The sequence below is a fragment of the Haliotis rubra genome, unplaced genomic scaffold, assembly GCF_003918875.1.
Source record: "Haliotis rubra isolate DU_JTF1 unplaced genomic scaffold, ASM391887v1 Scf1142, whole genome shotgun sequence".
Classification (NCBI taxonomy): Eukaryota; Metazoa; Mollusca; class Gastropoda; order Lepetellida; family Haliotidae; genus Haliotis; species Haliotis rubra.
The window spans coordinates 202,799-214,104 of record NW_025765051.1 but is presented as its reverse complement, the minus strand read 5'-3'; the positions used below and the strand labels follow the sequence as shown (position 1 = coordinate 214,104).

The following is an 11,306-nucleotide window of genomic DNA, read 5'->3' as shown; positions in this document are numbered from 1 at the left end:
ATCAAGTCAAGAGTGTCAAAGGTCGATAGATCTAGACTACAGCTAGAAGTTGAGGATAAATATTTAGATCGTCATGCCTCTGAAGAAAATACCAAACATCATTTCCCCGGATTTGCTTCACGTGCTTGCACTAATGGGGCATGGAGACGAGATAGGTACATATTTTTATCGATATGTTGAATTTGGCAGCCAACACTCACTATCTACACCGAGGTCCGTGCAGAGCCATACTGATTACTGTGTTGTTGAAATATAAATATCATATCAACACCAGGCTACTGAAACGATCTCAGCTCTGCACCAGGAGTAAGTCAGTGTTGAAATAACGTAGACCGTTAATTTGTTTCTAAAAATATTAAATGTTTTCGGTATCTTTTTGTTTGATATGGGCCAATATAATGGAAAGGAGCCCAGGATACCTCTTCAAATAAAGTAGAAATCTAGACTTGCTAACTTTGCCTCAGGGTTATTGAAAATGGTCACTTTATCTTCTGTGCGCCTTTTCACATGACTGTAGGTTAGGTCACCAGGTAATAGTGGTATGCCTAGACTTGCATAAGTCTGTAAGGTAAAAATTGTTAGTTTATTTAAATAATAATTTAGTCCGCTTATCTAGACTTGCCTGTTCGAAAGATAGAATTACTATACATCCATGGGCTCAGCATTCAGTACAGCCTTGGAGCAAGGCAAGGCTGTGGTATTTCTTACTGTGTTAAATATTATAATGTGTAATATTATGTACTTTCAGAGTGTAGGTGAAGATGAAATCACTGTGTGTGTGCAGTTTTATTATACGGTCTCTGGTGTGTGTGACAGGATGATAGGCTCGGGCTGTAAAATTGCTTCTTTTACGTTCAAAACCCATAGTAGAAGGTTAATTAACCATTTTTAAAGATCTATTTTATCGTGCACATGGTGCATGCATCCTCAATTAATTTCAAAACGACATAGCCATATTTGTTGTAGTTTTAAAGTTATTTACCATCTTATTTCCTGACCTGACAAAGTAAATTATTTATTAATCATGAGAAGATAAAATTGTCGCCATGTTCTTACATTTTGGATTTTAGGTGCTTTTTTTTATAATATAGTGTTACAATAATAATACAATCGTGGAATCATGAATATTTGGAGGGTATCATATTGATTAAGGTGTTGTAGGAAGTAATTATTCCCAAATACAGATGCCAAATGTTTTATGATATACATGCAAAAGTGCAAACTGTATCAGCAATGTGTCAAAACAAGGAAAACATTGCTGATATATGGGAAGGTTATATGGTTATATTCACTATTTATAGAAGATTTACAAAAGACACTATAGTCCGCTTGGCTCAAAAGCGGACCGATGAATTGCAATCTAACTCGAAAACTAATAAACATAAAATACTCAATGAAACGCTGATCATAATCAAAACATCATACTCACTCTGTGAGGTTTTTGCAGAATTTTTGTCCTGAAAATAATAAAGTTGTTTAACAAACTATCATTAAAATATTGACACAGTTCACTATTTGTTACGAGGGAGGAGTGCAGAGAAAGGGACAGCCAGGTGTTAGAGAAGCACGTGCACATGTGCCGACAAAGTTATTGATTCATTAACCTGTGCTGTGCTGTGCCGTCTCCATCCTTTCTCGCACACCTGGCTGTCCCTTTCTCTGCGCTCCTCCCTCGTAACAAACAGTGAACGGTGTCAATATTTTAATGAAAGTTTGTTAAACAACTTTATTATTTTTAGGACAAAAGTTCTGCAAACACCTCACAGAGTGGGTATGATGTTTTGATTATGATCAGCGTTTCATTGAGTATGTTATGTTTATTAGTTTTCGAGTTAGATTGCAATTCATCGGTCCGCTTTTGAGCCAAACGGACTATAAGTTGCTTGATTTTCTGTAGTTGCTTGTATGCCTATGTGTGTGTAGTTGTACTGCGGACAATAAGATATCTTTTCCATATGGTAAGAAATATATAGGATTGATTTGTTGTTTAACTTTGCACTCAGCAATATTCCAGGTAAATGGCGGTTGTCTGTAAATAACCATGTTTGGACCAGAAAATCCAGTGATCAACAGCATGAGTATCAATCTACGCAATTGGGATACTATGATATGTGTCAACCAAGTCAGCGAGCCTGACCATCCGATCTTGTTAGTCGCCTCTTACGACAAGCATGGATTACTGAAGACCAATTCGAACCCGAATCTTCACAGGTCAAATAATATATATGAACAATTGCCTGTACAATATGTCATTTGCCTACTGTCTGACTGCATCTCACTGTCATATATTGATCCTGACATTGTATGTGAAATCAAGCATAACTGAACATATGGAAATGTAACATCCTGCTGAATTGATTAAAAAAGTTATGTTTGATTGAAGCCATTCAAGCATTATTATGTTTGACTGCAAACTGAAACCTACCAGTGATGCTACAGATAATTCAGACAGTAACAAACACCTTCGTTACCCAGACTGGATGTGTCATTTCAGATGGGGGGCAGTGTATGAAATATGACCCGTCCGACCACCCGAGACGGGCTTGATTTCTGCCAGATGGTCTAATTTGACAGCTAGCCAGCCCGATGGACGGGTGAAATTTTTTTTAGATAACGTGTCCACTGGCACTGTCTATTCAGTATATAAGAAGGACTGGTTAAATCTGTTCTGGGCTTATAAGTTTTTGAAGTTAACAGCCCAGATATCTGGCTGGGTTTTTGCCTTATTTCATACACTGGTTGGGGGTGGGGGTTTCAATGAGGCATTGGGTTGCACATTGGTCTCTGGGGACATTTATTGCACATAGGCCTATTGGTGAGGGAGGGGTGCAAAGAGAGGAACAGCCAGGTGTACGTTTAGCACGTGCACAAGGGCCGACAAAGTTATTGAATCGTTTACCTGTGCTGTCTCCATACTTTTTCGCACACCTGGCTGTTCCTCTCTTTGCACCCCTGCCTCGTAACAAATAATGAACTGTGTCAAACTTTCAATGATAGTTTGTTATACAATTTTTTTGTTTTTAGGACATAAATTCTGCAAAAAAATCACAGAGTTGGTCTGATGTTTTGGTTATGATCAGTGTTTCATTGAGTTTTATATGTTAAGTACTTTTCGAGTTAGATTGCAATTCATCGGTCCGAGTTTGAGCCAAACGGAATAAGTCATTAAGGTGCCTGAGTGTACTGTAACTATCCTTCAGGCATGCCAGAAACCATTGTGTTCTCTGCTCAGATTTGCCCTAATGATGGTACAGTAGAACATGGTTATAGCGAACACGGATATAGCGTACAAACGGATATAGCGAACAAATTTAAAAGTCCCGTCAACAGTCCTTTATAATATCATTAAGATTATACGTGAATAACGAACTCATGAGTAGCGAATTAACGGTAATAGCGAACTGATTTACTACCCCCAAGACCCAATTAACGACGTGATTAGCGAACTCACTCAGTGCCAGCTCAGCCACTTAGCGGTACAGTATACATCAATCATTAAGATAAATTTATTTAAGTTGTAGTTGTATTATTTCAATTTTATTATAAAAATAAACTTCATATTTATCAAGATGATATAGGTAATGTCTGTGAATGTCTACATCTCTACGATCCAAGATGGCGGTCAAATGTGAATAACGAACAACGGATATAGCAAACTAAATTTCTTGGTCCCTTGGAGTTCGTTATATCCGTGTTCTACTGTATTTGGTCTAGCTGCGTCGTACCCATTCTTGTACATTCCACCAAAGTGGTGTCATGATGTAAAGGAAATAACTGTTCCAAGAAGTATCTAACCTGACTCACTCACGACAGCTCATACGTTGTACTCTCTAACCAAATCCTGGACACAGCTCCAGGTTGTAATACCTGATTCAAGAGTCAGATTGCTTCAAAGGATTTAGAGAATCTCACCCAAGTGTCTTTTGATATCAAATATATCACCACGAGTTGATAAAGTAACAAATATCCGAGGCTTGCCGAGGATATTTTACCTTTTCAATGGGTGAGATTCTATTTATCATCAAAAATCACTCTTCATTAGTTTTCAATGAAAAATGTACATCTCGGAGCACAGTACTGCCATTAGGCTTGCAGTGCAGTGATGTCATAGCATTTTGAAGTCATCAAGTTCATGGCGCCATAGCAATGTCAGGGCATTGTACAAAATCTACTGTCAAAACTATATTGCCTGGGAGATATCGTCTGATCTCACACAAGCAATATCTCCTGTGGAACACAGTTTTGGATGATAAGATACCTTTCAGGATATACATGGATGCCAGATATATCACTTCCTTTTATTTTAATTTCAGTATTTGCAGATGCTCACTTCCCATCCTCTTCCATCTGTCGAAGCGGTCCAAGGGAGCTAAGAGCTGATGGTGAGATATATAGAGAATACTACACAAGGTCTTATTGCATACGAATTATAGGAAACGAGTGTCCTTCCTATGGTATCTGACCGAGCAAAAGCGTGGTCAGAAACCATAGGAAGGTCACAAGTTTTGTATAATTCGTATGTTATGAGACCCAGTGTGGTATTATATTTATTACCCACGTCTTACATACATTAAATTGACAAAATAGCGTATATTTGTAATTCTATGGTTTCAAACCGAAAACAGTTTCATAAAGAGGTTGCAGAAGAATTTTGTTCTGTGGTACACTTTTTGCATGACGTCACATTGTAATGACATCACTACACCTTGCTCGTCTGCCCCCTTGGTAACCGACGTCACAATGCATGTCAGTTGTCATCGCTTCGTGCAGCCTCCTACATTAAACTACTCCGTAGCACCCTGTTTCTTGGTTTGCAGCTGCTTCACTCGGCTAACAAACATCACTGGTGGAAACTTAGCATTTATGTTTTTCGACGGATATAATGTCTCAGTTCGACTCACAATTAAACAGAGATACGGCAATTTTCGCAATGTTTACATTCCCACAATGCATGTAAGTTGTAGAATGAATAAATAGACGTGTTTGTTATGAATGAAAAAGTAGTTCCGTCACAACGTGACCTAATTGAGAGGTCATCGGTTATCCAATCAAATTGTTAGAATCTCAGGTCAAGTCGTTACGACACAGGTCAACGCGATACGACACTCAGTATGCAACTACCCATACGTTGACCACGTGGGTAGTAAATTTGAAGAAGATAATACATGTACTTGTCTACATACCTGAATGTTTAGCTCATCTAACACCTTTTTGCTATTAACAGTCAAAATGGCATCAAATGTAATGTTTATTAATTAATGCCTCTATCAGAATCTGTATCAATAATAAATAATTTACAAATATTGTGTTTTGTATTCTCAAACACATTAACTGTTAAAAGTTGAACTAAAGTGTCCAAAGAAGTAAAAACATGTTAAAAATAAAATGGTACTTCTGTATTTGTGATGTAGACTAAATTCTCTGTAATTTCATGTTCTTTATCTAAAGGATCATTTTCTAGTCATTTAGTGATATTTGCTAGTACAAACAAATGATTATCATTTTTGAATGTAACATAAAAACAAATGTTATTGCATGTAACATAAAGTGCAACATAAAGGCTGTCATACTATTTTCCTGGAAGCTGATTGTATGTGGGTGATTATTTTTCAGGTCTTGATATCCCTTCACTGTTAGAGGGAGTGCTAGAGCTGTTCACCTTGGACCAGTATGTTGACAAACCGGTAAGTTTGAAGTATGAATAACCATGATGAAAGGCATGCATTGTCTGTCAAACTGTTCGATGCTCTGTATGGGTACTATTAGTGAATCCCATTTCTAGTGTCCCCCACCCTGCAATGGCTGGAATAACGCTAGACGTGTGAAACTCAAGTCACTCCGTGATGTGTGATAACCTGAATGCTCATGTTTTTGTTTCAGGTGGGCAGAATGGATCTTGTTGATTCCGACAAGGCAAAGAAGCTCCCAACTCCAGTCTGGGACAAATACATGGCCATTATCAACAAAGCAGAGGGCAGAGAAGTAAGTTTCTCTCATTCTAGTACCTATATGTGAGATGAAATCACTTGTGAATAAGAGTCAGACTTATGGTGAGAACATTTTATTTGCATGGTGATATCCTTTTCAATTCATGTTCTATCTTTGCCATTGCTTAATTTTGGACACCATTTGTTATCTAACACCTTGGCACCCTTTAGTATCAGAGCCTTTGGGCACCTTATTCCTTTGGCTACCTCTACCATCCTTGTCTTTGGACACTGTTAATAATTTCAGCCTTTGCTAGCATAGCCCTTCATCACCCTTCAGTTTCTCTTCCCTTAGACACCCTTCACTATTGTTAAATGTGCATGCTTTACTTTCTCAGCCAGTAGGATCCCTTTACTGTAACCCATGGAGATCCGGGTTAGAATTGACCTTCATGCGTGTCGTAAGAGGCGACTAGCCTGATTGGGTGGTCAGGCTTGCTGACTTGGTTGACACTTGTCATTGTATCCCAGTTGCGTAGATCAATCCTCATGCTGTTGATCACTGGATTGTCTGGTCCAGACTCAATTATTTACAGACCACCGACATATAGCTGGAATACTGCTGAGTGAAGCGTTAAGCAACCAACCAACCATTTACTGTAATAGGCACAATACACTTGATTATCGCTAGCCATGGGCAGCCTTTACTATCAGGTCCCTTCACAAAGCTACCCCTTTCCTTCTTTTGAGTCATTTTTTGGTTAAGGGAGGTCACGAACAGATATTGTAGATTGGAGGCTGACCAAATCATTGCTAAGTTTCACTCCTCCCATCAAAATACATGGAGTTGGACAACAGGGTCTTGCACTGCCCGTTATACATCTGCAGCTGACTGATACAGGCTTTGTGAGGGACCTGCCGTGATGTTGCAGGAATGTTGCCAAAAGCAGTGTAAAACCATACCCACTCACTTTGTGATGGTATATGCTCCTTAAAGGAAGTGTTATTTAGATGGGGCATTTTCTGTCAAGTAATAATGAATTTGTTTCATTTGATATTACAGGTTCCTGTGGAACTCATAGAGAGATTTCAGTTTTATGAACGAGCCAAGACAGCTTTTGCCATTGTGCATACAGGGTATGTGGAATTGGACATGACTTCATACACCCCCAATATCAATGCAGGATCATCAGATTTATAAATCACTTTCAGTAAAGGTCATTTAAGAAAGGTGGTGTCTGGTCGTAAAAAAATACCATGGTTAAAGAGTTGTGGCCAGAAAGATTTTCTCACAACTCTTTGAGGTTGGAGGGAAGACTATGATTAGCAAATTTCCTTTTTCTTAATATTTATACAAAAACCTTAACTTAGGGCGTGGACAGTTATCATTAAGGGGAGGAGTTAGGGGAAGGTTGGTGGTGGACCCGGGATTTATGAAAGAATATTCATAAAGTGTGTGAGGATATAAGCAAAGTATGAATCGGTCCTAAAATCAATCGGGGGGCTGTGGGGTAGCCCAGTGGTTAAGGCATTTGCTCGTTACGCCGAAGACCTGGGTTCATTTCCCCACATGGGCACATTGTGCGAAGCCCATTTCTGGTGTCCCCGCCCGGATATTGCTGGAATATTGCTAAAAGCAGTGTTAAACTAAACTCACTAAAATCAATCTGAGCCTGCCTCCAACAAGTAAGACAATTTCATGGTCAAAGGGAGATAATTAGTCATTTAATATGGAACAGTATGTCTAAGCTTCAGAGAGTTTAGCTCATGTAAATGAAGGATGTTTGAGATCGTCAGACAATCACAGTGACTATGATAATCAGATATCAGCTCACTGCAAGAGGATTCAGCTTAATTTCTTTTCCACTTCAAACCTGCTTTTATTTTTTCCATTTGGAAATAAGATTCAGCAATGAAATATGCTACGGCCTTATGTGCTAAGAGCACGAAGGGTATAAAGTAAGTAAGCAATGAAATATGCTGCTCAGTATGCTTTCCTCAGAGCTGAGTGACTGTCTCACGAGTTCACCTGACACAACCTTATGGAGGGAATGTCAGTTTTTTACGCACAAAGGTAACCTGATTAAAACGTGTAATTTACATTGTGTGAAAAGTGAACCTCCGGTACCCCAGATTGACACATGTCATCATAGCCCAATTGTGTAGATCAATGCTCATGCTTTTGATCACTGGATTGTCTGGTCCAGATTCAATTATTTACAGACCACCGACATATAGCTGGAATATTGCAGAGTGCGGCGTTAAACAACAAACCAACCAACCAAACCTTCTAATCTGGACTTGGCTTACCCAGGCTGCCAGGGTTGAGAGTTTTGTTAGCTATCCGATGCCAGTTGACATCTCCATCGCACCTTAAGATGCTGTATTTGGTGCACTTAATACTTCATACATTATATATGCTCATAAAATGTTATTGTTTATCTTTTCAGTGAAACAGCTCAATATGGTAACATCATTCTGAAAAAAGGAGTCTGCTTATAGACAGTCACTGGAAGAAGAATTCAAATACATGTGCAATGAAAGAATAATTCCAAACACATTTTATATCGAATTTTAAGAATATTTGATTATATAAAACTGATTGATGCTCAATCAAATGTGGGTTTGAAACATTTTCCTCAAACCACTCTGCATGAAGATCTCCCTCAGTAAAGTGTCATAGAACCAAAGAGGGTAGGTATGTGACCTTGTTGAGCAGGTCGTGGGGTACATTTGTGTCAGATTACAAGTTTATGTATTTGTTTTATAGTATTGTCCGTCATTTTGTAGCCATAACAGCGATGGCACTTTTGTAGAGGCAGTTGTCCGGGAACTGGAAATCTAAAGTGGGTCTTATTTCTAGAAACTGGAAATAACCGTAATATGTCTGTACCTAGTCAGGTGTTTTTTTCCATTGTGATCTATTTTCAAGACAAGAATTATGTGATCTTGGAGTAAGGGCTTTGATTTTTATGAGACTGCATTAACAGATTCTATTCTTCCTGGCTCTGTACGAGACAGTACATTAGTTGGCTGGCCCGAAGTGTTCATGGAGACCATTTATCATGTTAGATCAGACCAATTATATTTCTTGTTTTGCGGAGCCCCGGGGCGTATTTTTTCAAGAATGAGAACAAAACTTGAATTAATTTTCCCTGCACTTAAAATAAAATACTAATTTTTTTATTGGCCAAAAATGTAAACTTACAAAAAACACATTGTTTTTTTATTGTTTTTTGCTTCATGTACACTTCATAAATTTCCAAAAGGAAAAATAGTTGTCAATGTCGCCGAAACACACAAGAAAATATTATTGGTATTTTTGGGGGGGAATCAAAACTCATTCCAACAATGTGCCAACCCCTATACTAAGCTGTATGTTTTGGATGCTGTGTGCATATAAACAAGAAAATATGGTACACAAATGTTTGATCTTTTAAGGAGGGAACTTCAAGCAGGACAAACAGCAGTCCTGGCATGTTTGACTCAAGTCATTAACACACCACTTAAAATTAATCATGTACTTAAATACATGTATACCAGTTAATTATTACCCTAAATACTCGGAGGCAATGTCATGGCATGCCACTTAATGTACAGATTGTGGGGGAGGCTTGTAGACTTGGTGGATACATGTCATAACCCAGCTGGGTATATCTGTGATCATATCAGTCACTGGATTGTGTGGTCCTGACTCAGTTTAATTACAGAGCTGAAATATAGCTAAGTGCAGGTTAACAAGCAAACACAACACCTACATAGTCTCACTGATTTTAGGAGTGCTTCAGGCTAATCATGAGTTGTATTCTCCACAATACATGTAGACCAGGAAAGAACAGAAATCACTGAACCAGTGGAGCCATTCCATTTTCATTTGGGTAACAAGCCATTATCAGATCAGTCATGTTTATTTCCTTGTTGTTTAATGTCACACTCTTCCAGCTATAAGATGGCAGACTATAAATAATAAAATCTGAATAAGTTGATCCAGCATCGACATCTTGAGCATGGATTCACACAATCAACCAAGCCTTTCTTGCCAACACAATGCAGTGGCCTCTTACATGTAGCAAGGGTAATCAAAGACATTTATTGTTACACAGAATCCCCTCATTTTTACATGATTTGATGATCTCACAGTAAATAACATTACCTTTGTTACTGAAGTACAACCTGACTACCGATAATGCAGTGGGAAACTACATTTGGCTCACTTGGTTGTGAATGATATTTGTTTCTAAATGCAGGGATGAGGATGGGTAGGAGTTAAAAAAGAGGAATGAGTTCTGGGTCTTGGAGGCTTTGAGTCCTCATGCAAGAACCAATGACCCCAGCGCGATCAAATCCACGGAATTCGCGCAAATTCTCATCCCTGTAAATGTGTGTTTTGTTTTGTGTCAAGATGGGAGTAGTTTTGTAATGTTTTCTCTCCTGCTTCTAGCTCTGCTGGGCGAGCTGTTGTCCACGTTAACTGTATTATTGGTAGGAGACTGTTTGATGAGTGTTTGTCTGGGTGATTATATTTTGGAATAAAGATATTTTATTAAATATGTGTTATGTAGCTGAGTTGGATTTTACACTGCAACATTTCAGCCCTGTCGAATGTTAATGCTGTGAGCAGGAGTAGAGTGAGTGAGTTTAGTTTTATGCTGCAGTCCGCAATATTCCAGCTATATGGCGGCGGTCTGTAAGTAATCGAGTCTGGACCAGACAATCCAGTGGTCAACAGCATGAGCATCGATCTATGCAATTTGGATACGATGACATGTGTCCACAAGTCAGGGAGCCTGACAACCTGATCCCGTTTGTTGCCTCTTACTACAAACATGGGTTCCTGAAGAGCATATTTAACCCCGATCTTCACAGGTCGTAGCAGATTACCTATCTGATGTAGTTTATACAATGATATGACTGTCTAGAGATTCAATGGTCATTGGTAAGTGGCAGCAGGGATCAATCCAAAGATATTGCCTTGCCTGGCACTCGGCATTACAGAGATAAAACAAGGACTTGTTGGGATATAGGGAACGGTGGATTAGCTTAGTGGTTAAAGTGTTCACTTGTCACGCCCAAGAGTTGAGGTGAGGTGAAATGGGGTTTAATGTCGTGCTTAAGAATGTTTTGCTCATATGATGACGTGTATGCATGTGTACTAGCCCAGACATAAGCTGGTTTTATAGTGCTAGCTCACTGAGATACCATGCCCAGAGATGCCAACCCTGTTTGGGCCTAAGTGTAATACTGGAGGTCAAAAAGTAATTTGGACCTCAAAAGTGTAATATTTGAAACACTTACTTAGTGAAAGGTGATAACTTAATAAAAATTATTTTAAAAAGGTTTATTCACATGAATAGGAAAGATTCTAGACAGAAATACACG

At 38.7% G+C, this 11,306-nt stretch overlaps 1 protein-coding gene across 1 annotated transcript; it reads left to right on the top strand.

The window, feature by feature from the left end:
• On the top strand, positions 1-10,475 carry LOC124253512 (fucose mutarotase-like). The gene is made up of 6 exons (XM_046687311.1): positions 1-155; positions 4,314-4,382; positions 5,614-5,684; positions 5,881-5,982; positions 6,991-7,064; positions 8,378-10,475. Exons 1-6 carry the CDS (start codon positions 74-76, stop codon positions 8,427-8,429), a joined length of 450 nt encoding a protein of 149 aa, XP_046543267.1. The 5' UTR covers positions 1-73; the 3' UTR covers positions 8,430-10,475.
• Positions 10,476-11,306: the final 831 nt, after the last annotated feature.

Coding starts and splice junctions, on each gene's coding strand:
- LOC124253512 (XM_046687311.1), top strand. CDS start 74: ATGCCTCTGAAGAAAATACCAAACATCATTTCCCCGGATTTGCTTCAC. Junction 156..4,313: donor GGGGCATGGAGACGAGATAG/GTACATATTTTT, acceptor TTTTAATTTCAG/TATTTGCAGATGCTCACTTC. Junction 4,383..5,613: donor AAGGGAGCTAAGAGCTGATG/GTGAGATATATA, acceptor ATTATTTTTCAG/GTCTTGATATCCCTTCACTG.